The 25,400-nt window shown below is 44.1% G+C and overlaps 2 protein-coding genes and 1 pseudogene across 2 annotated transcripts; 1 reads left to right on the top strand and 2 right to left on the bottom strand.

Moving 5' to 3' along the window:
• Window positions 1-6,091: 6,091 nt before the first annotated feature.
• Window positions 6,092-12,035, top strand: LOC100277683 (uncharacterized). Its single transcript, NM_001151186.2, has 11 exons — window positions 6,092-6,480; window positions 6,928-6,994; window positions 7,086-7,156; window positions 9,742-9,859; window positions 9,947-10,020; window positions 10,119-10,174; window positions 10,284-10,367; window positions 10,457-10,544; window positions 10,637-10,714; window positions 10,913-10,969; window positions 11,233-12,035. Exons 1-11 carry the CDS (start codon window positions 6,365-6,367, stop codon window positions 11,735-11,737), a joined length of 1,314 nt encoding a protein of 437 aa, NP_001144658.2. The 5' UTR covers window positions 6,092-6,364; the 3' UTR covers window positions 11,738-12,035.
• Window positions 12,036-14,068: 2,033 nt separating this feature from the next.
• On the bottom strand, window positions 14,069-15,794 carry LOC103636765 (ATP-dependent DNA helicase DDX11-like; annotated as a pseudogene).
• Window positions 15,795-17,543: 1,749 nt separating this feature from the next.
• Window positions 17,544-18,403, bottom strand: LOC103634816 (transcription factor DIVARICATA). Its single transcript, XM_008657406.3, has 2 exons — window positions 18,249-18,403; window positions 17,544-18,117 (listed from the first exon to the last, which is right to left on the bottom strand). Exons 1-2 carry the CDS (start codon window positions 18,356-18,358, stop codon window positions 17,823-17,825), a joined length of 405 nt encoding a protein of 134 aa, XP_008655628.1. The 5' UTR covers window positions 18,359-18,403; the 3' UTR covers window positions 17,544-17,822.
• Window positions 18,404-25,400: the final 6,997 nt, after the last annotated feature.

Raw genomic sequence — 25,400 nt, forward strand, 5'->3', positions numbered from 1 at the left:
TCAATCACCAAAAAGGGGGATATTGAAAGGGAAATAGGGTTTAACCTTTTCCTATAAATAATTTTGGTGGTTGAATGCCCAACACAAATAATTGGATTAACTAGTTTGCTCTAGATTATATATTCCATAGGTGCATAAAGGTTCAACACAAATCAATAAAAGATCGAAGTTAGGGTTCAAAAGCAAAGGAGCAAAAGAACCGAAGTGTGCCCTAGTTTGGCGCACCGGACTGTCCGGTGTGCCCTGGTTTGGCGCACCGGACTGTCCGGTGTGCCACCGGACAGTGTCCGGTGCACCAGGACTGTACAACTCCAAACTCTTCACCTTCGGGTTTCTTCAGCGCCAAAAGAACCGAAGTGTGCCCTGGTTTGGCGCACCGGACTGTCCGGTGTGCCCTGGTTTGGCGCACCGGACTGTCTGGTGTACCACCGGACTGTCCGGTGCACCAAGCGGAGCAACGGCTACCAGCGCAACGGTCGACTGCAACGGACACCTGCGAACGCTACAGTGTGCGAAGAAGTCAGAGCAGCCGTCAGAGGCGCACCGGACTGTCCGGTGCCACTAGAAGACAAAGCTCCAACGGTCGAAACCGCTCGAACCCTAACAGTTGGGTGACGTGGCTGGCGCACCGAACAGTGTCCGGTGGGCCCATCGACAGCAGCCACCCCAACGGTTGTTTTGGTGGTTGAGGGCTATAAATAACCCCTAACCACCTCCACTCCATCCATCTAAGCATTCATCACTCTCCATTCAATACAAGAGCAATGTGCAACACTCCAAGACAAAAATCAAAGCCACCGATCCCATCAAAGTCCCCAATTCAATTCTAGTGCATTAGGACTTGTGAGAGGATCACTTGTGTTTCTTGTTGCTCTTGTTTGCTTGGCTTGGCTTTCTTTTCTTTCTCACTTCTTACTATCAAGTGCTTTGTAAGCGAGGCAAGAGACACCAATTGTGTGGTGGTCCTTGCGGGGTCTAAGTGACCCGTGAGATTAAGGAAGAAGCCTCACTCGGTCTAAGTGACCGTTTAAGAGAGGGAAAGGGTTGAAAGAGACTCGGTCTTTGTAACCACCTCAACAAGGACTAGGTTCTTTAGAACCGAACCTCGGTAAAACAAATCACCGTGTTCATCCGCTTTACTTCTTGATTGATTTGTTTTCCCTCTCTCCCGGACTTAATATTCATTATAACACTAACCTCGGCTTGTAGTGTGTGCTTAAGTTTATAATTTTCAGATTTCGCCTATCCACCCCCCTCTAGGCGACTTTCAGATAGCTTGAATGGTGGTGGTTGGGGGTATTTATAGCCCCAACCACTATTCCAACCGCTATTGTTGATGGGCACACCGGACATAACATTGTTCACTATCCGGTGCATGCCACGTCAGCCGACTGTTGGGGTTTGGAGTGGTTGACCATTGAAGTCCTTTGTCCTCTTGTGGCACCGGACAGTCTGGTGGCACACCGGACAGTCTGATGCGTTCTAACTTTGCATTTCTAACTTCTGACTTCTGCTCTGTGCACTGTTCACTCATCAACGTAGTCGACCGTTGGAGAAGTTGAACATTGCTCTATTGGCTCACCGGACAGTCCTGGCACACCGGACAGTCCGATGAATTGTAGCGACGCACGCTGAGAAAACCCAAGAGTGGTCAGTTCATGAGGTGCCTCGGCCTGGGCACTGGACAGTGTTCAGTGCGCCACTGGCTGCACCTATACTTGTTTTAACTTTGTAGAGTTCCCCAACTCATTTTCTTTGTTGGTTTATGTTGAACTTTATGCACCTGAGATAAATGACAACTAGGCAAACTAGTCAGTTCACGTGGTTTGTGATGGTTGTCAAACACCAAAATCGATTATAGGAAATGTTTAAGCCCATTTCCCTTACAAGTCTAACAGGGGGCAAGCGTACTGAAGGTAAACCACTCGAGTGGATCCCTCGTTTGGCCCAAGACCGACCTGTCATAAGTGATTGGTTGCATTAACTGTGCCTGGCGTTGAGCCACAGTGGAGGCGTCGGTCCGTCTCCTACTCATAGCCTACAAGCCCATATTGCAACGCATTTATGGCCCACGCACCCCGACCTACGACGCACTCATGACCTACCGGGACTAGGTCTGGGTGCACAGACCTCTAGCAGGGCATAATACGACGAACCGTGCCGAGCCCTAGGCTATGAAGACCAGGGGTCAACATAACCCAAGTGATGGCGCTCGGACCCCACGCCACATGCACCTCCCTCCATAAAGAATACAAGACATCCACGTGACCGCGAGCATGTGTGGCTTTATCCCATGGTAGAACGCTCGTTTTACCGTCGCCCGATGGCTCCTACTTGAGAAAGCAGCCGCTGGCCGACCCCCTCCTTGGCCTATACAAGGAGGAGGCCAGACCCCGGTCTGAGGATTCCGCTCCCTCAGACACACAAGCATACTTTGGATCCCAGAAGACACGATGAACGCAAGGATTGACCTCAAACGAGAATACGCCCATAAGGACCGACGAACAGGAGGAGGAGGTAGAGGCCAGAGCCCTGCCGTCAAACCAATACTTAGCTTGGACTCCACTTTGTAACCACCTCCACCATGAATAAGAGACTTGGGAGCCTCTCATCCCTCTCTCCCCCGCTTGTAACCCATACTACGAGCTTTGATCATCAATGGTGCTGGTAGCGTAAGCCGTCGATGACTAGAAGTAGGGATGTTCTGCCCGAACCAGTATAAATCTTGCACCCACCGTACACACCATCTGGAGCCTGGAACACACACAAGAAATTTACTTATCGGAGTGAGGTTCAAAACATCGATAGTTGGCGCGCCAGGTACGGGCATGCGCGTTCCCGATGAAGTTTTCCAAGCTTTGGATGGCTAGCAACGATAATAGTTTAGTTTGGACTCTCGGAACGACCATCCGTTTTGGGAGTCTGGATTTCGTTGTCAATAAAGGAGAGCCAACTGGGGGCCGGAAGCCCCAACTCTTTCTATGAGTGACCTACCTAGTGTTACAAAGGTCTTGGCGACCTCTAGCTTGGCCACCCCTCAGAAGGAGTGTGGATCGACTCGTACCGAGGTCATGGGGGTGTTGGACCCTGTCTAGGATTCGTTCTTGGACATACTCCTGTTAGGATCAGAGGACAAACTCACCTCCTCACCCAGTGAGGCGAGTTGCAACCCCAACCAGGAGTGCCTCACAGCCATCACAATGGGGGACCACTTCCTCCATGCGGAAAGCCTGGGGGACTTCTGCTAGTGTCATGATACGTGCCACGACGTCCACCCCGTCTCAGTTCAACCCACCTCCTCAAGAATCACCACCGGGCCCAAGCCTTTCACGGATAAACTAGAATCCCATGGTAGAAAGGCAAGGAGGGCCACGGTGGGGGACGGGCGACCGCACCCAGTTACAGGGCGAAAGCATGCCACAATGATGACTAGTGCAATCTAATTTCTTCGTGTCTTCGTATTTCTTTGCTTGAGCTTATTTTGTCATATGTCTTGGGCTCTTGCATGAACTTGATAGGTCTTCAATGAGTCTTCTAATGTCTTGCTTTGAGGTGTTGGTCTCATTGATCACCTTGTTGCCTTCATTCAAGTCCACGCTACATCCTTTGAACTATAAACATAAACATTAGGAAAGATATTAGTTCAAATGGTTATGTTGATCATCAAACATTAAAACCATTAATAAAATGAACCAGGGTCCATTTCTTACAGATGTTGCTTCTGAGTATGTTGGGAGGACAATGCAGGCTTATGAGGGACAATGGACCCATAGGGGAGGGGATCAGCTGACTCCCCAATGTGGGCCCATAGCCACCTATTCACTCCATTGATGGCCCTTCAAATAAGGGTGTTTTCACGTGGAACCATGTTTTTTGTATAAATTTCTATACTAATTTGGTTTATTTTTTCCTTCCAAAAATATTATTTTATTGACTATGTCAAGCCATGATGAAATTACCGTAAACATTGTGACAGGTCTAATCTAGCTTCCGTCATGGTCACATGCCTCTAAGATGCCCACTTCCCCTACATGTACCCTACCCTCACCATGGTCTACCTCCACCATGGCTGATCTCCTCCTCTAACCTCACTTCGATAAGGGAAGGGTTGCCATGATCTAAAGGGTGGTGTTTATCAAGCCTATTGTGCCCCTCTACCATAGATCATCCACATGCATCATGACACGACTGAGCGTGGCACGATTATCTAAATTGAGTTTGGGAGAGAGAGAATGAAGATACATATGAGGAAAAGAGATGTGGGGCGCCATGGAAAGAGGAGACATCTAAAAAACCAACTGGATGACAATAAATCAGTAGTGAGGGGAAGAAGCCTATGTGAGGAGAAAAACACAAGGACATACTATTCTAGATCCAACCATTGCGTCTAACTATTAGCTAGGATTCAAACACCACTGGGAACATTATTAGTTATCCATGTTTAGGTAGCTATAATTTTTAGCCAATTCTAATGATTAGTTCTAGTCCATCCAAATCGGTTCTTAGTCCAATTAAAGTTTACATGGTCAAGTTTAGACGACTAAAGTTTAGTGTCATGTTGTTTGGAAACATGGAATAATAAGAGCGATTAACAACTAGTTAGGCTAGACCCAAAATTACTCCACCTCTTAGGTAGCAGTAGGTTTAAGGGAGGATGGAGGACATGTTAGGGCAATCATATTTTAGTGGTGCTTGATTGAGTGGCAAGATGGACGGAGTCATCCCTAAATGGTTATATATTTCCTTTAGATTTGGTACATTCACCTACAATTAGAGGAACTCAGACATCCTTCACAACCAAGTGTTAGTGTGCTTTCCTCTTCTTCTCGTAGGCTTGCCTAAATTGGAGCTCGTAGAGGTGGTTGCCAGAGATGGCATGGAGCTCTAGTGTGAACCCTTAATGGATCTAGTGCAAGCTCCTGCAAGGATCACTGCAGATAGCTCCTTTAGGTGGAGGAAACCCATTGGGGCAGATGTGGTGGAGCTGATCGAGAAATATATGGAGCTCTTGCGGGTCAAGGTGATTGAGGATGGGCAGATGTGGTGAGTATGCCCAAGGATGGCATGGTTGGCCAGAGGAGGGCGAACATGTGTGATTGACAACGACAGGTGGAGGTAGCTTGGTGACTAGAGGTGGGTTGCCATCCATGGAGGTGCATGGAGCAGGTGTCAAGGGCCACATCAATGACGACTATTTATGTGCTTGGAGGCTGCGTGGCTAACACTAAGACCCCCATTAACATCTAGTGGTGGAGCTTGATCTAAGATGGAAAGGACCATGCATCAAATGTCACTAGGTTATGAAAAAATCAAGATTATTTTCAAGTGCAATAAGATAATGAGAAACAAGATTTGTGCGGAATCATATATAACACAGGGGTTATGCCCATGTTAGCTTAATAGCTTATATTACATCCGTTCTCGAATATTTGTCACCCGCTAGTTCATTTTTTAACTAAACCGAGACAAATAAAAAAGAACGGAGGGAGTACTAAGTTTTGCCCCTCCTAACATCAGAGGCAAACTAAAAACAATAGATAACATATAGTTTATTACCATGATGTCTATTATATGAACCAAATAAAAAACAGAAACACTTCCGCTCTCTCAAAACCACGTAATAGGTTTATCTGGTTCAACCCATTTAGTTAAACTAGACTAAATTTTAGCCCCCATCCTAAATTAAAAATTATTTTACCTATTTATCAGATTCATACAATAATTAATGTATTTCTTTTATATATATATATATATATATATATATTCATACGAGTATAGACATAAAAAGCTAGAGCTAAAACGACTACTATTTTAGATCGGAGAGAGTAATAATTATAAAGCCAAAGTTTAATCCAGCGATCCAAAGGGACGTAGGTTTTCAAGAATTTGCCGAGAAAAAGGCACTCCTGTATTTAGCAAGGTGGTCAGAACAAAACCATGCTCAAACTGCACACTTACACATCACCGAATATTGTATGGGAAGAGTTCAAGATCGCTGGTCCCCACTACTCCCCAATTATTTGCAAAAAAACCGCAATTTGGCCGCCGGAAACCATTCGCTCATCAAGGCGAGGAGATGAGATCTTGCAGCGGAGAGCATATGCCTACAAAGTTCTCACCCCAGCTGGTTCCCTCCAATATTCCCCTCCGACGATGGAATATCCCCGCAGTTCCAACCCAGGCCCGCCTTCTTCATCGTCTTCAGTCCTTCTCCCGCTTATATACGCAACGGCGACCTCGCCCTCTTCCTTGCTCGTACAAATCATCACACGCAGCCACGCAGGTAGAACACAAGCGCCGTGCACGCTTGCGCAAGCCCAAGGATTGCCGCTCTGCTCTGTCTCCTCCGGTGGCCGCAGGGGCAATGGCGATTGGCGGGAAGGAGGTCAAGGATGACCTGGAGGAGGCGCCGCCGCCGGTCCTGGACGAGGCCATGCGGCCGCGCCGCGTCGCGCTCTTCGTCGAGCCGTCTCCGTTCGCGTAAGCCTCCTCGTCGGACCCTGCTATGTTGTTTCCATTTTTTTTTCTTGGTGCGGGTTTTGTCAGGGTTGGTTCTTGTGCGCACTCTTGGCTGGATCCATGAGGTTATCCCCAGACCCCGGGAACGGCGAAGGTTTTCACTCTGACTGAGCCCTGAGTCGATGTCCTTCCAAGCTCTCTATTGTTTGCCGAAAAAGTTTGGATCTTTCTTGGGAATTGGGATTTGTGAAGAGTGGATAGAAGTGGATTAAGATTTCAGCTAATTTAATGCCACGATTAAGAACGAAACTAGCTGAGCTTAGTAGAATTCACGAAGAAAGACGAATGAATCATAATGGTCAGTTATATAACTTGTAAGGTCTGCCAGAAAAGAAGCATATCCTAGACTGTTTTTTTCATGAGAATGCTCTCACTATTGCAACTAACTCTGCGTCTTGGTGTCTGCAGATACATCTCTGGGTATAAGAACCGGTTCCAGAACTTCATCAAACATTTGCGAGAAATGGGGGACGAGGTGCGTGTTTTACTGTCATTTGGTAAGGTCGATATTAGAGGGGCAGCAGATTAGTTGGTGTCGATTAATTTGGTTTAGTTGTATTCTTCAGGTCATTGTTGTGACCAATCATGAGGGAGTTCCCCAAGAGTTCCATGGCGCCAAGGTTATAGGTTCATGGAGGTAAGTCTTCCAGGATGCTTGTGCCAACTTCTGTCTTAAAATATCAGTAGCAGTTCAGGCAATATTTTATGAAGGCCTGAGTTTTCTTGTTGCTGTTCAAACAATGAATTGAGAATGCCTACTCTGTATAAAAGCTGCCACTAAGAAACATTTGCTGCGCTTCTACTCCGTACGAAGGAGAGACTTTAATCCAGATCATAACTATACCTTACCTAAAAGAATAATATGCCTTGGAACTGTTCCTTATGCTACTGCATCGAATCGTCTGGTTTCAGACTTATTCATTTAATTAGTATAACTGAATTAATAAGTGAGCACAAGTACAATAGCTCGTCTATTTGCCAAAACAACAACAACAAAACATTTTAGTTCCGTATGAGTTGGGGTAGAGTGCGATAGCTGAGTTGATTAGGTGGTCTGAGTAGCACTTCTCAAGTCCTGGGTTCGATTCCCTGTGAGAACGAATTTTCGTGTTGTGGTTTAAAAAATTTCCTCGTCTCACACCAAATCACAGGTCTAAGGTCCGGTCACGGTATGGGCTACGGTGCCATTGTGTATGGGTGGGACATGGGTTTTCTCGATCTGCGTGAGAATGTATTCTTAATATAATGTCGTTGGGGCGGTCTTACCCCCGCAGGTCGAGTTTTTTTAAGTTGAGATAGACTAGAGTTAAAATTCAACCGAAACCAGTAGTCATGGTTAAGACACATGAATAGTTGTTTTCCATGCACTCCTAATCAATGCTAAATCATTGATATATTTCATCCTTTTAAGTCTCCTTCTATTGTCTCTTTCTATATTAACTTTGACCTTCTGCCTCTTTTTCTATTGCTATCGCGCCTTAGAACCCACTATGCACTGGTGTCTCTGGAGGTCTCTATTAGACATGTTCAAACAATCTTAATGGGTGTTAAACAAATTTGTATTCAATTAATGATACCCTATCTTATCAACGTATGTTATCATTCCAAACTTGATCCCTTATTTTATGTTCACAAATCTAACACACATACACATTTTTTCCAACAATTATCTACTGAACATCGTCTTTTTGTAAGCTAACATTCTGCACCATACAACATAGCAGGTTTAATTGTCGTCTTATAAAATTTTCCCTTTACCTTTTGTATACCCTCTTGTCATATAGAATGCAGATGCTTGACGCCACTTTATACACCCTGCTTTAATTCTATGGCTAACATCTTCATCAATATCCTTATCTCTCTATAACATTGATCCTAAATACTGAAATATATCCTTTCTGGGCACTACTTGATCTTTCAAAATAACGTCTTCTTTCTCATGTGTAGTAGTGATGAAGTCACATCTTATATATTCATGTGTAGTAGTGATGAAGTCACACCTTTGAACTCTAGAGTCTCCCACCACAACTCTACTTTTCATGCTCGACTTTCATCAACTAGCACAACATCATCCATAAAAAGCATGCACTAAGGGATATCCCCTTGTATGTCCCTTGTGACTTTATCCATCACCAAGGAAAAAAAAGGTAGGAGCTCAAAGCTGATCCTTGATGTAATCCTATTCTAATCGAGAAGTCATCCATGTCTTCATCACTTGTTCGAACTAGTTACAACATTGTTGTACATATCCTTTAATGAGTTCAACTTACTTCGTTGGAGCTTAATGTTTGTCCAAAGTCCACCACATAACATTCTTTGATACTTTATCATAAGCCTTCTCCAAGTAAAAGAAAACCATGTGTAAGTCTTTGCTCACTATATTGCTCCATCACTTGTCTTATTAAAAAAATGACTTACATGGTTGACCTTCCAGACATAAAATCAAATTGGTTCATAAAGGTTCTCGTTATTCCTCTCAAACGATGCTCGATAACTCTCTTCCATAGCTTTATAGTATGGTTCATCAACTTAATTACCCGATAGTATAGCTTTGAATATCTTACTTATTCTTATAGATCGGTACCAATGCAAGTTATTTTTAGCTTTGCCTCCACTCCCTTAGGTTGTTGCATTCACCTCTGAGGCCACCTTCCAATGCAAGTTATCATCTTCTCCCTATTGTTTGTGTCATCATCTTCCTTCCAAGTGTCCTCTTTGACGGTCTTCTCTTTGAAGACTTATGTTGTCTCCACTTTCAAATTCCACCACTTTATTGTCGCAATCTTGGGTTATTTATCCCTTACAGACACACACACACCTAAAAACGAAAGACCGTCACCATAAGCTTATGTTGAGAGACAACACACTTTCTAAGTATCACCTTGCAATCTAGACATGTTCGTTTATGCTCTCTTCCTGTGACTTTGTGAGGACAAATTCAATCTGACTAGAGTGTTGGCCACTACTATAGGTAACTAAATATGATTTTCTTTTCCTAAAGAAAGTGTTGGCTATCAACATGTCAAAAATCTCACCTATTTGCTACATGAGAAATATTTTAAAAATCTTTCTTGAAGTTGTTAAGCTATTGAACAATGACACGCAATCATGTTGCCATGCTGGTTGGACTGAAAGCATTGTATTTTCCCTATCGGGTACATGATATGTGGTGCCTTTACTTGTGGAATCTTAGGCTTATGACTGTTTTCTCATCCTTTACAGCTTCCCATGCCCCATGTATGGAAAAGTACCTCTTTCGCTGGCACTCAGTCCTAGGATCATTTCGGAGGTTGCGAAGTTCAAACCTGACATTATTCATGCGTCTTCTCCTGGAATTATGGTAACTCTTTTAACAGTCAAATAATTAATTATCGAATCTCTCTGATTATCTATTATCGCATATGACTAAAGTTCATTACTCTTTCAGGTTTTTGGAGCTCTAGCTATTGCCAAGCTACTCGGTGTGCCCCTAGTCATGTCCTATCACACCCATGTTCCAGTGTAAGTTGACTATGAACTTTATTGCACCAAGTTTTACTGCAAACAGACAGAAGTTCAGATTTTTCATTGCCATTGAATCATATTTCTTTTTCTTGCAGATACATACCTAGATATACATTTAGCTGGCTTGTGGAGCCAATGTGGCAAGTCATAAGTGAGCATTTGCATTTTAGTTCCACCTCATCTCTTCTTTCCTAAACAGTAACTTGCATGCCTGTCTATGAAACACGCTGATTCTTGGTCGTGTTATTCCCGAAACACAGGATTCCTTCATAGAGCTGCTGATTTAACTTTAGTACCATCTGCTGCTATCAGCAAAGATTTTGAAACTGCCCAGGTCATATCAGGTTGGACATTTTTTTACACAATGTACCAGATGCACATATGTTTTTATTCATGCCATGATGCTAAAGATGTGATTTCCCTCCTTGTTCAGCTAATAGAATACGCCTTTGGAACAAAGGTGTTGATTCTGCAAGCTTCCATCCTAGATTCCGCAGTCATGAGATGCGAGTCAGGCTAAGGCAATACTCTGTCTCCTTTCTTCCTGAATGTTCTGCATGCAGCAAGTTGAGATAGACTGTATAAGCTTATGTTGCTTGATGTATTCTTTCAGTGACGGTGAGCCTGAAAAACCACTGGTAATTCATGTCGGACGTTTTGGGCGTGAGAAAAGTTTGGATTTTTTGAAGATGTAAGCTATTGTGATACTTGCTCCTTTTGTGATTGATTTGATCTTTGATTCTTAGTTGACAAACATGATGCGTCTTTATTAAAAGCAGAGAGTAATGCAACTAAATTAAATGATCTAAATGCCATATTTATTCATTCTTCATTCACGCCTTACATCATTGGCTACTTGGAACTAAATTTTGCTTTATTTTTTTACCAGGGTAATGGAAAGGTTGCCTGGAGTAAGAATTGCATTTATTGGAGATGGACCATATAGGTATGGCCAACGCAGCACCTTGCTTTTATTCCTTAACTCTTACGCTATTGCTCAGTTCATTAGTCAGCACGGGTGCTGATAAGAAATCTGAACCTCATCCTTTCAAGCTGATGAGAATTAGGAAGTATTGATTTAGAAAATTTTCAGTTGAGACGTATTGATTTAGACAATTCATTGAACTTGCCGCTGTTCTGTGCATCGACATTGTTGAGCTTTTAGAGCAAGGTCTTTTACATTTTTCTCTAAACTAAACTACATGGCAGGGGTGAACTAGAGAAGATGTTTGAAGGAATGCCAGCAGTGTTCACAGGAATGATGCAGGGTGAAGAGCTCTCGCAGGCGTACGCCAGCGGCGATGTTTTCATCATGCCATCGGAGTCAGAAACGCTCGGCCAAGTGGTCCTAGAGTCCATGTCGTCGGGGGTGCCCGTCGTCGCGGCCCGTGCAGGCGGGATCCCCGACATAATCCCGGAGGACCAGGAGGGCAGGACGAGCTTCCTGTTCACCCCTGGTGACCTGGACGACTGCCTCGGCAAGGTCCAGCAGCTGCTGACGAACAGGGAGTTTAGAGAAAACATGGGGCGGACGGCCAGATCCGAGATGGAGAAGTGCGACTGGCGGGCAGCGTCCAAGACGATCCGCAACGAGTTCTACAATGCTGCTATCTGGTACTGGCGAAAGAAGCATGCGGAGCTGGTGAAGCCGCTGCAGTGGCTGGCACAGATGTTCCTGCCGGCGCCTGAGGTCCGCAGCATCATGCAATGCTGAGTGAGGATGCTGTTGCTTGCAGACATGATCCAGACAATTGATGGACGGATGGGCAGATGCATATGCACTCCTTGTAAATTGAAATTGTATGATGTATAGTGCTGTGTCGATAGGTGAGATAGTTCCCCGTTTTTGTATGGAAACTGGTATTGGACTGTGATTGGTGTGGCAATTCCATCGATTACATGTGTCTTGTGTAGCAAAACAAAATTGGAATTGTGCTATATCTTGCTGGACATTGTAACCTGTAAATTATGATCATGCCATTTTATTTAACCGAAGCGGCAGGAGCTTTGGCATAATTGTAAATAGGAAAAATATATTTATATAGTGTAAATAGGAAAGATATATTTATAAGGCTGTGTCTAGCAGATCGTGTATGTAGTCATGTAAAATACGGTTTTGAACTGTAGACTACACATTGCACTGTTTATATAGTGAAGTTTGAAATAGAGGATGTGATGAGATACATAATGAAGTTTGAAATAAGAGATAAGATTAGAGAATCCCTTGTGATATGATCACCAAATCTATCCTAAGTGGGATAACTAAGCATGTGGTTTGGAAGGCTAAAAGTTGTGGTGATCTAAGAAACATTAGTGGTATCTAGTTGAAGTTATCAAAAGAATGGATGAAAAGCAAGCAATACACACAAAAGCAAGCAGAGCATGGGCAATCAACATCTCTCCAAGTGGTATAGTCCTCACAAATGGTATTCTTGAAGGAACACTGTCTAAGAGGGGTAGGCGAATAAATTATGCAATATAATTTCTCTCTAAATCATGACATATTTTTATCTTAGTTAAAAACCTATATGATACGAATATCTTATGTGCAACTATGTTTTAACTAAGTATTGTTATCTCTATTGCAAAAACGTCCTACCGTCTAGGTTTCAAACTTATCCACTAGACTATAACTAAACTAGAAAGGTAAAACATACAACCAAGATAACGTAATGTAAATACAGAACCTTAAATGCGATGGAGATACAAACTCTCGTTGACATACCAGCATTTTTATCATGGTATCAAAAAGTGTGCAAGCTTCTCTCTAATCTTAATTGGAGTCCCATACAAGAAAAATGCCCATGCGAGGGCTAAGTTACCGGTTAGGTAACTCCATCCATAGTCCCAGATCTTCTCTATGCCCATATGACAGTTACCGGTTAGGTAACTGTCATATGTGGTATTGATTTTCTAGCTAAAACAATATAGGCCTATTCCCTCTACTACACTGAGGCAGTGGTATGCTGACATAGAGCAATGTGATAGATAAGGCTTGGCGATGATCGATAATAGGGTCGATAGCTGATATGACGCCACATGAAGGTCGTTATAAATAGAACCAGACTAAGTATGCAAAGAAAGCGTGAGGCGGCAATGTAGTGGAACCCTGACTCATTGCATCAAGCTCATACCAGCAGTTGGTGGATCAAAAGCACGGTAAATAGTTTGCGCACAAACAATACGAAGGCGTGAGGTGGCAAGGCAATGGAACCCTGACTCATTGCACCAATCTCGTACCAGCATGTGGTGGAGCAAAGCACCGTAAATAAATAGAAAATGCCGCATGGAATTGCTAAATTGCACATAAACAATGCAAGGTTAGAAAATGCCGCATGGGACTGCTGAACTGCACACAATTACACAAACAACGCAAGGTTAGCCCACGGACTAAAACAAGTACTTTAATAGTGAAACATGCACACAGTACTAGGATTCAAAACTAAGATATGGGGTTCCACATATTCCCTCCTTACCATTATACTATAGATTTATAACATGCATTTTTTATTTTAACTTTAGAAAAAAACCTTTAGTGCCCGTTTTGCCAACAAACAGTAATATAATCTATTTAAATTACTAATTAGTACTACTGAAGTAGACTCGTTAGTATCATTAGAGCTATCAACCGGTACTAATCTATGCTTGAGAAATTAGTACCGATCAAGCCCTCCAACCAGTATTAATGAAAGGGCATTAGTATCGGTGGTAGCCATCAAGTGATATTAATACACTCTCTAGGATCTCGATAGTTTATAACCTACTAGTGGAAGTGCACGCGCGACACGCAGGTGTGAAAAAAAGTTATTATAGTATGAGTCAATTGGAACAAGATGAGAATTGTGCATTTAGTTTGGTTGAAACAATGGTAAACAGAAAGAAGGCTTGTTTGCAAACCTTGTATGTTTCCTCATAGACTGGCAGGTAACAGAGTTCATCAACAGACTCTCCCATGCTTCAATCAGCATACAAAGATACGCAACTCTCATGTGTATTCTAGAAAAAAATGATTGTGCCAAACATAATTGGTTCAAGAAGTAGAGAATTAAAACTTGAACCAGTATTACACAGGAAAAAAACAGTAAACCATTGTCATCTATTTTCAAACATGAAGTAATTTACTAAATGTAGCTTCTTATGTAAAAAGGAATTCAACACCTTTTTATTGAATTTGAAGAACTGGTGCAACGATCTATGAACTTCTCAATAGTTTTGAGCACAAGAGAGTCGTGTTTTTATGCATTGAGGAAGCTTATCATATCCCGGCAAGAAAAACTCTTGGTTGATCAAGTCTGTGCATAATGCGAGTCAACCAATAACATTGCAGCATAGTCATTTATGTGCCTGATTGCTCTGGCTGCAATTATTTCATTTTATCGTATAAGGAAGAAATTAAACAATGCTATATGCATGAAAAAAAATGCTTAGGGAGAAGCAGCTTACCAATAGATTGATTCACAACTTTCATGCATAAGTTGTCATAATATATCATAACCAGGCTGAAGTTCACATTCATCATCATATTTTCTGATTGAGGCCTTGTCATCTCCAATAAAAAATGAGCTAGAAATACTTTCGATATGCTTTATCGTCTCTAGCAGCTCAACATCAGATGGACTTGGATAACGCAAGCCAACCATTATTACACAATGATCCATCCCATCGTTGGAATTTATGTCTTTAGAAATCTTCCCACCACCAACAGCTAATAGTAGTGCCCCATTGACACCTATGTCTTGGGAACATTCACTACAGGATTCAATTGCCTCCTTGTATTTGTTGAGGACAGCCTCCACATCAGCACTATTCCTTAGCTCTCTGAAAACATGTTTCTTAAGTACTTATTTACATGCATTCAAGGAATGTCTAACATAATAAGATCACAAGGTAATGAAACAAAAAGAAACACAGGAATATATAAGGGACTTGTATATAGATTTTGCAGCAAGTTTATATCGCCCTAGGTTTTCAATAGGCAAGATGAATAAGGGATGGTACATGTTGTAAATAATGTCAAATAAATATTTGAATCGATATTTATTAGAAATAAGATGGTAGCAAGTAAATACAAAAAGTTCATGATTTCATAATCAATGTTTGAGTAGCACTACATATTTCGTAATTTTACAATCTATGCTTGAGTAGCACGAATGAGTCCGGACGTTAGATATGAGGTAGAAAGTGCAAACATGGAAGGAGAGCTCCTTGAAGGCTTGATTTGTAGCTGAAATCAAATGTCATGCATAAGGGTCCATGTGTAACTGATATTGAAACAATACTCTCAGGAGGAACAATATGGTTGCAAGTGAAGAATTTTATATTAGTTGGCAAGCTTGGACACAAGCGTAGCCTAGCTAGTTTATTCAATAGGCTGAGGGTTCTACCAGCCAGGATAATAGCATAAACATCATGCGTAACCTATAGATACAAGGAACAAAATTTATGAGGAGCTACAATACATACCTCAGATTTTTTTCTACACAAAGCATCACAAATTTAAGATATGCTTCATCAGGTTGTGCACCTAGAAATTTTCTTTGCAACTACGATTCTTCCATCATCATTGTTGTTCAAAAGGGAGCGTAGAAAGTCAACCAATGCGTGAAAGCATGCTATAGTGCTTCTTTCATCATGGAGCTGGAGGCCAAACTGAATTTGGCAACAGCACAAGCGCAATTTGCATAGTCGATGCTAACATTTTGCACAAGTAGCAGCAATCGTGTTGGTGTGAGAAACGAGAAGAGATAGTAGTTACCCTCATCTAAGAGCATCTCCAGTAGTTATGTAAACAAGTCCCTAAATATAAATTTAACAAGTTTTCGAGAAAAACTCTTCTCCAACAGTTATGTAAATCAGTTCCCTAAATATACAATGTCCCTACAAAGCACAATTTCATCCCTACATTTACCAACCTTGTTGGGACTCTCTAAATCAATGTTGGTATTAAATCCATCGCGAAAATCATACTTTTGCCACTATTTTGCGTTGTCCCACTGTCTTGTTGACCACAAATCCATCTCCAGCGCCTAGATGTCTTGATGCCGCCACTGCTAGACAACATCTTATGCCGAGGCGTCGTCAGAGCACATCCTGTGATGTCTTCACGTCATCGCTGCGATCGTACGGCCTTCCATCGATAACTTCGAGATCAGGGAAGGTTGTTGATATTGATTTCTACCGCAAACTCAATTAAAATTTAAAAGCAAGCTCGCTTATTTTTTTGTTGACGTAGACAACTTTAAAAATTAAGAACCAATAAATAGGGAACTGTTGGAGCGCATACATTTTTCTACTTTTTTAAGTGTTTTAGCAACTTCTTAAATCTATAATTTAGGGTGCTAAATTTACATAACTATTGGAGATGCTCTAAGGCGAGCACTGTGAAGTCGATCCACGCCTTGGGCCACGTGGTGAGGGCACGCGCTGCTCCTACATTGGCAACGACTTATTTGCCGACTATTTTTTAGTGTTGTTTGGTACTTGACAAAGAAAAGTCGTCACGTGTCAAATGACGGTGACAGCCAGACACTCGGCAAAGAATGCTCCAGTGGTCCACTTTACCGAGAGCTTCGGGAGGCACTCGGCAAGGAAACTTATTTGCCGAGTGCCTAGACCACAACGCTCGGAAAATAAGTTTTACCGGTTCTAAGGCGTACCTTCTTTGCCGAGAACTATTGTCTAGACCTGATCATGGGCCACCCGACCAACCCGACCCGCCCGAGAAAAACTCGGTTCGACCCGACCAATGCAACGGGCGAGTATGGACCATAATTTTTTTACACGTAATAATTTACGGGCCGGGTATGGGTCGTGATTTTTTACCCAAAATCCGACCCAACCCGAAAAAAACCGACCCAAAACCAAAAAACCTGACCCAACCTGAAAAAAACCAGACCTGACACGTCAAACAGGGAGGCACGGGCCGACCCGACACTAGGCACGGGTCGAGTACGGGCCATGATAAATGGCCCACGACCCGATCTTGACTCGACTCAAACCTGACCCTACGCTTGAACAGGTCTACTATATGGTCATAGCACTCGGCAAAGATCAGAACACTCGGCAAAGGAGCCGAATTTCGGTAGTGGTTTTTGCTTAGGCCTCGTCAGGTTACTCCCTGGATTGGTATGTTTATTTGTATTAACATTGATGAGCTAGAATTGTTCCCGGTCTCAAGAGGACAGAGCCCTATCCATTTCAAGCAAAAGCTGGTTCGTGACTGAACGCAATTCTAATTCATAGGATCCATTATCTGTGTCCAGCGCTGCCACTCAAGTAAACGTCCCGAAAAAAAACAACGAGTATGGACCACCATAGTATGATGATCCCCTTTCTATATTGTGCTCCAAAAATTAAGCAGGAGCACATGTTTGGTTCGCTGTCTAACTTGTCACATTTTGCCTAACTTTTGTGTCTAAGGTTAGTTCTTCAATTCGAACGACTAACCTTAGACAAAATGTGACACAGTTAGCTACGAACCAAACATCAGTACTTCGATTGAGGTACTGAAGCGCTACGGCTGCAGAAAGATCTTCCTTTTCTTCCATAAAGGAAGGCTTTTATTAAATTCCAGGTTTATTACACAAGATGATACAACAAACATGGAAACACTCCCAGTGTACTAAACAAGTAGATAGCCATCTGATAGATTCATGGTGCTGCACACTGAACTGCACCCAAAAAAAATATGTTCTAGCTTCCATCCAATTGAACGGGCCACACTGCAGGCGTTGATCTTGCAAACCCCATTCCAAAGATTGGCATATACATATCCCAGTAGTCCGGCAAAGCCGCAAAGGTTAATTGGAGGGCGAATCCGCAGCGCCGGGTGTCAGAGCTAATTCGTTGAACTGGTCAGTGATCAGAGAGGACTGGGATGGCGAGGACGGAGGCTGGTCCTGGTCGTCGCTCAGCTTAACTGTGGTGATGTCGTGGATGCTGGATCTTCTCTTGTCCTTGCCGCCGGAGTTGTGCCTCATGAAGTACTTCTGCGCATGGCTGACCACCTGAGTAGGCGTCCTGGTCTGAACAAAATTGCGCGATATGTTCCTCCAATCCCCCCGGCCATATTTCTTCAGGCCCAAGAGAAACAACCTGAACAAAGAACAGAACAAGATCGTGGCTGCTCTTTTTTTTGGCATCTATTCTTGCTTCAAAATATATATGGCTGTGTTCAACAGATAATAATGCAAACACTATTGACTGGAAGTCATATGTGTACTCACTTGTGCTCCTCCTCCGTCCATGGCTGCCCGCGCTTCCTCTCCTGCTCTGGCCTGGTGAACGCGTTGGCCCCGCTGCTGCCTCCCGGGAAGAGTACCTCGCAGTTCTCCATCTGCTGTACGTCGACAGAAGGACGGCGACAGTGTTTAGGCGTCCGTGCTCGTCTCCCTTCGGTATATATATTAGGTGTTGACACATTTTTGGAGGCCCCAATCACTTCAAAAGAACCAGCGGCGGTGCTCTCTGGTCAGGCGCGGACGGTCCACGGTACAGGGCCGGACGGTCCGCGACCTGGCGCGAGACGGTGGTGCTCTCTGGTCAGGCGCGAACGGTCCGCGACCTGGCGCAGGAGCTAAGGTTCCCTACCTGACGGCCGGACAGTCCGCGCGTGCGCAGGGGTGGCGGAAGATCGCCGGCGGTGCCTGGATCTCGCTCCCGGGAGGGACCCCGTCGGGGAGGAGAGCTCCTAGGTGGTGTCTAGGCTCGGTTAGACCGACCTAGACTCCTCTAATCGACGTAGAGTCGAGGAAAGGTGGAAGATTTGGGGATCGAGAGGCTAAACTAGAACTACTCCTAATTGTACAGAAAATAAATGCGAAATAGAAGTTGTATTGATTCGATTGATGATTACAAATCGGCCGTATACCTCTCTATTTATAGAGGAGGGGGGCTGGACCCTTTACAAACTAATTTCCGAGCTTTTCCCGTGATTTTAGCTAACAACCGTAGCACAAAACTCGGAACCCTAATCTGCTCTGCGCACGCGCGGACCGTCTGGCCCCCAGGCGCGGACTGTCCGGACCGCGGATCGTCCGACCTCAGGGCCGGACCGTCCGCAAGGCTCAATTTGGCTCCAAACATATGCCCTCCTGCCTTTTGGTGGAGCTGAGCGAACCAAAAGCAGCTAACTCGATGTAATCACATCAGTTTTCTTAGGCATCTTGACACTTACTAGGATGATACGCAGTGGCCTTAGTCCCGATGGTTGACTCAACGGACTTGACCCCTTTAGTTTTAATCGAACTATTAGTCCCAATACCGCCGAGCGTCATACTGGTCCTGACCAATTCGTCACCTTGCTTTCCTAATTTTCTAAGTGTTCTGGCGTAGCTTTATAGTCGACCAGGTCTTCTCCTTGCAGGTCGTCTTCCTCCGTGGGTGTTGGTACGTCGTTGCAGGTGTCATGGTGTATTGTGGATGAGTCGGCCTCAGGGGTCGGACGGTCCGCGCCCTATACGGTTGGTCCGGTCTTTATAGCCGGACTGTCTGCTATACCTGCAAAGAGCTGCACAGTTGTTGTTTTATTTTCTGTCTTTATGGTCGTTTGATTTTCCTCAATGGTCTTTGGTCTCCATCTCTTTTGTGGTGGCGGATACTGCGGATGTGTGTCATTGAATATTTTTTCCGCCTCCTTCTCCTGATTCTCCTTTGCTCTAAGGCGCTGTAATTTTCGCTTTTGCGATCGTGTCAATCCCGATGGGCACCATCGGGGCATGGAGTATTTTGGATCGACTATTTTATTGACAGTCGTACTTTCTTTTTTGTTTGTGTTGGCTGATTCACCAAAAATCATCGGTCCTTCGTTATTTTGTTGTACGACGACATCCGTCGTTCCTATTTTAATGACGTCTCCCTTTTTCGTACTGTTGGAGGTTGTAGCTGTATGCCCCCCTGCCGGATTAGTCAGCCTTTGGGGCCGAGTTGTTTGGCAATCTTGCTGGGCCTGTGCTCGTGGACCAGATTGAGGGGCTCTCAATCGGTCTTGTACTGGAAGTGTCAACCTATTGAATACAGATGTTTGGGGTGCCCCCCAAGCGGGGTACTGTGGCATCCCAAATGGGTATGGTGGCATGCCCCACATTTGATTTGGGACATATGGTGGAGGTATGTATGTGTATGGATATAACATAGGTGGATATGGTGGTGGAGGTGTCCATACAGGTACGTTAGGTCTTAATTGAACATTATGACCTCCCGTCCTTTCCGATTGGTGTGGTGGTCCAATCGGCCTAACCTGCCGTCACACCTGGGTGGGTAAGCGAGGTCCTTTTGGTGGTCGGTCGCTGGCGCCAGCCTTCTTTTTCACATATTTAGACAATAATTGATCAAAGGTCGGGCTAGATTTTACCAACCGACTAGTTGCCTTGAACGTGTTAGTTTTGCACGTACCTATTTCTGGTCGTCGTGGTTTGAAGGTACGTGGTCGCCGTGGCTCTTCGACGTTGCCGGACCGTTCGCTGGAACGCTCCGGACCGTTCGGTGATGTTACGGACCGTCCGCGCCTGGACACCGGACCGTCCGCGATGCGTAGTATGGGTTCTCGCGCATATCCCCTTGTTTGCTCTTGCCCCCCAGTACCGGAGTTTGTGATGGTTACTTTCAGTGTCTCTCCTCCATCAAGAGTCTTCTCGGCCACCACTTTCCTGCAAGAAATTTTATTGTTTCCATCGGCCTCCCGTGAGTTGCCGATGATGACTTCTTTGTCTTTGCCCTTATCGGCTGTACCGGGCCGAATTAGGACCCTTTTGCCCTTGAAGTCGATCATATTCATTGGAAAGGGCTCCGTGTCCTCCTGAAATTTCAATCGTCCTTCGTTAATGGCCAATTGGATTTGTCGTCGGAACACATTACAATCATTAATGGCATGGGAAAATGAGTTGTGCCACTTGCAGTATGCGCGATGCTTTAGTTCGTCGGCAGGTGGAACGATATAATCAATTTTAATGTTACCATTTTTTAGTAATTCATCGAATATCTTATCACATTTGCCAACATTAAATGTAAACTTAATCTCCTCCTGCTGTTTCTTTTGAACTAGCTGCAAGGAGGAGCAAGCTGAAGATTTGGCCTGCTCAGGCCAAACTATTTCGGTAGTGTAAATTTCCTTTGGTTCACCGTCCGAACTACTTTGATTGTGTTCTACTATATGGACATTATGATGAACCGTTTTGACTAGTTCTTTGCTTCGGCTTTCACAAGCCGAAGCTTTCTGATGTAATTGTGCTAGCGTAAAGAACTAGATGCCTTCTAATTTCTCTTTTAAATAATAGCGCAATACATCAAAGGCTATTCCCGCTAGTTGTTTATCTGTTAAATGAATTTGGAAGCATCGGTTTCTCGTATCCCGGAATCTCCGGATGTAATCACTAACCGATTCATCCTTTTCTTGTCGTAGGGCCACTAAGTCTACTAAATCTAGCTCATAATCGCCAGAGAAGAAATGTTCATGAAATTTTTGTTCTAAATCTCCCCACGACAAAATGGAATTAGGAGGGAGCGTGGCATACCATGTGAATGCAGTCCCTGTTAAAGATAATGAAAATAAACGTACACGAAATGCTTCGGTGTCGGCCAATTCTCCTAACTGTGCTAAGAACTGGTCTATGTGCTCACGCGTGCTCTTTTCTTAGTCACCCGAAAACTTTACGAATTCGGGTATTCTGGTCCCCTGTGGGTATGGGAGCCGGTCAAACTGGCTACCATAAGGTCTCCGATATGACTGCCCCCCGGGGACTATACTAACTCCGAGTTTATCTCGGAACGCCCAGCTATTTCCTCCCTTACTATATCGATGGCAGTCGGTGGGAGACCATCGACTCTTTGACCCAATATGGGTGAGTTTGTTTGGATGTTGGTATATTGTTTTCCTCCCCATTGGTTTGAGTTTTGCGGCGCGTTAATGCATGTCCTATGAGGCTCATAGGACTGGCCGTTCCTTTCTGGCTTTCTAGGGGCCGGAAAGTACTCACTCTCACGGGTTTGATAGATTATATTATGGTGCTGGTGTGTCGTATGGTGAGATGGGGAGTCTAGCTGGGACGGATACGGAGTTGGATATCCATCCTCCTTAAAAAACTCTGTGCCGGACCGTCCGGTTAAATACGCGGAACATCCGGCTCCGTGCGCGGACTGTCCGGCCATGTGGCCGGACCGTCCAACATTGTATTCGGACTGTCTGGCACCATACACAGATGGTCCGAATGGGTTATCTAGGGCTTGCACGGCATGTGTCGGCTTGGGTGCAGGTCTCGGTAATTTGCTTCTAAAAATGGGATCAGCCGCCGCTGGCCCGGACGATCCGCGCTCACGTGCGGATGGTCTGGACATGTGTAGATCGGCAAATTTATCGCCGATGTGCGTGGGAGGCTGTCGTTGCCTAGGGTACATGTCCATCGGCATCCCATAAAGGGGTTGTGACTGGTCGTGACAACTTGTAGCCGATGAATTATGTGTGTATTCCCTCAATTCAACCTCGTGCGAAGGAAGATTTGCCATAGTAGACTTATCAAGCACACGCACTAGCCTTTTATGATCATTTTGTATATCCCCTACGATACGTTGTAACTGTTCTCGTTGTTCGTCTATGTAAGCTCTAAGAGATTAGAGTTCGTTGGTGTTACTTACATTGGGGATAATCGTAGTAGGTCGGAGTGAAGCCAGATCTGTCGCCCGTTGTCGGACGACCTTGTTGTTCCTGTCCACTTTGAAGTTGGCCAAGAACTTTGCTTTTGCCTCCTGGATCATCTGCTCCTTGTGCTCCTCGAATTGGAGCTGTTCGTCAGCCGGCAAGGTCTCCCAAGTCGGCTCTATGATGTTGCTTGGGGAAATATCAGAGCTATCTCTTGAACCAGCCATTGAGGACCGATTTGATGCGTCTATATTTGTTTTCCCCAGCGGAGTCACCAAAAAGTATGTTGACACCTTTTTGGAGGCGCCAATCACTTCAAAAGAACCAGCGGCGGTGCTCTCTGGTCAGGCGCGGACGGTCCGCGGCACAGGGTCGGACGGTCCGCGACCTGGCGCGAGGCGGTGGTGCTCTCTGGTCAGGCGCGGACGGTCCGCGGCACAGGGCCGGACGGTCCGCGACCTGGCGTAGGAGCTAAGGTTCCCTGCCTGACGGCCGGATGGTCTGCGCCCTAGGGCCGGACGGTCCGCGCGTGCGCAGGGGCGGCGGGAGATCGGCGGCGGCGCCTGGATCTCGCTCTCAGGAGGGACCCCGTCGGGGAGGAGAGATCCTAGGTGGTGTCTAGGCTCGGGTAGACCGACCTAGACTCCTCTAATCGACGTAGAGTCGAGGAGAGGTGGAAGATTTGGGGATCGAGAGGCTAAACTAGAACTAGACTAGAACTACTCCTAATTGTACAGGAAATAAATGCGAAATAGAAGTTGTATTGATTCGATTGATGATTACAAATCGGTCGTATACCTCTCTATTTATAGAGGAGGGGGGCTGGACCCTTTACAAACTAATTTCCGAGCTTTTCCCGTGATTTTAACTAACAACCGTAGCACAAAACTCGGAACCCTAATCTGCTCTGCGCACGCGCGGACCGTCCGGCCCCCAGGCGCGGACTGTCCGGACCACGGACCGTCCGGCCTCAGGGCCGGACCGTCCGCAAGGCTTAATTTGGCTCCAAACATTAGGTTTTAACGACAGATGTGCAGAGAGCTGGCTCTCGCTGTTTGATTCACATATTTATAACGTAAACGCTAAACGCGATACCATTAAATCATGTTTGTTTGAGTCGAATTATGATCAGATACCACACTAGAAACTGATACTGTTCTGTAATTGAATGTGAATCATTACCATTGCCATTTACATTACATTTCGGGAACCAAACGACACCTAATATTATATATGCTTGAGACTCCCCTATATATTATTCCTCTAAATCTCACTTTTTCATCGCCCTTTAAAATATTCCATCCTCTTAAATCTCAGCTCCTGCAACGATTCTCTCTAAATTCATCCCCTACACATAATACACCATATTCCTAATATATTTAGAATTAGATTTTTAAATCTATGTATTTGTCAAAGTCTAAAATGATACGTACATATTAATTATGTATTTAATTCATAGTTTAAAGTATAAAAAATTAGAGTCAAGGATAGAGAACACCCTAGATTTAGAGGTAGAAGAGTCTGACCCTAAAATTAGGATGTTTTTTTAAGGATGACCGGTGTGGCTTTAGGGTACCTCTAAAGCTTTAGGGAAGTTTTAGGGGCAACCGTTGCGAGTAGCCTGAGCTAGCTTCCACTATTACCCATGTGAGCATAGCTTCCAACCAATGACTCAAGTTAGTAGCCTAAGTCACTTGTAACAGCTAGTTGACCGGTTGGAGGTTATAAATATCCTACCAACCAGCTGACACACTTTTCCTTGTCCTATTTAATTAATAGTCAAAACAATCTATATAGAGTGTGATAAGGATAGAGTTGGATTTCACGAGATTAGCGATCTCATTAAAGTAAACAAGGATGATTAGTGTGCACCTATTATTCACATTGGTCTTATTGAGATTATGTGAGAGTTTGTTTTTATTACGCTATCACTTAAACGATTTGGTGGCGATCAAAGTGTTGTGATCACTTAAAGAGGTTAGGTGACATGGCTCAGGAGGTGATCACATTTGTGAGTGGTTCACCATACTAGAGCGACGAAGAACTAGCTCTTACAGAGCACTTGGTCCTTGTGCATACCAAGAAAGAGTGGCACTCTTACACGAGTGCTCCAACAAGGATTAGTAGGGACTACTGACTACCTGAGACCTCAGAAAAGCTTGAGTCTTCTAAATCCTTGTATTAATTTTCATCGAGAATTTATGTTCTTAGAATTTCTATGTTAGCATAGGATTTGAATTAGGGTGTAAAATTCTTGTTATACACTAACACTCAAGTGAAGTTGGGCTTAACAATAGATCTAAATATCGCAAGAAATTTTAGAGAAGTTCAACTCACCCCACTGAACATCGTGATACTTTTAGAATGGATTAACATATGGTATATAAGTATCAAAAAATATATTTCAAGCCTGTATACCTTAGCATCACTTAGTAGTGATAATGCTTCCACAAATTTTATATTTATGCATATGTACAAGCTTTAAACCAAACCATTTGAGCACATATATATGAGGATTTATCACTACAAAGTCAAATTTAATGGTCCTTGTCTAAATCTAAATAAGTGGGTGAAAGAAATAAAAAAGTGATGGAGTTCAAGTCCCATGCAATTGAATTAACACCACAAGTTATCTTCCACACGGCGTCTCCCACCCCCACTGTGTCCTCCTCCCTGGTTCTGTTTCGCAACATACAAGCCGTCGAAAAATGACAAATTGCATCGCCAAAATATGCATGACAAAATG

The sequence above is a fragment of the Zea mays genome, chromosome 8, assembly GCF_902167145.1.
Source record: "Zea mays cultivar B73 chromosome 8, Zm-B73-REFERENCE-NAM-5.0, whole genome shotgun sequence".
Taxonomy (NCBI): domain Eukaryota; kingdom Viridiplantae; phylum Streptophyta; class Magnoliopsida; order Poales; family Poaceae; genus Zea; species Zea mays.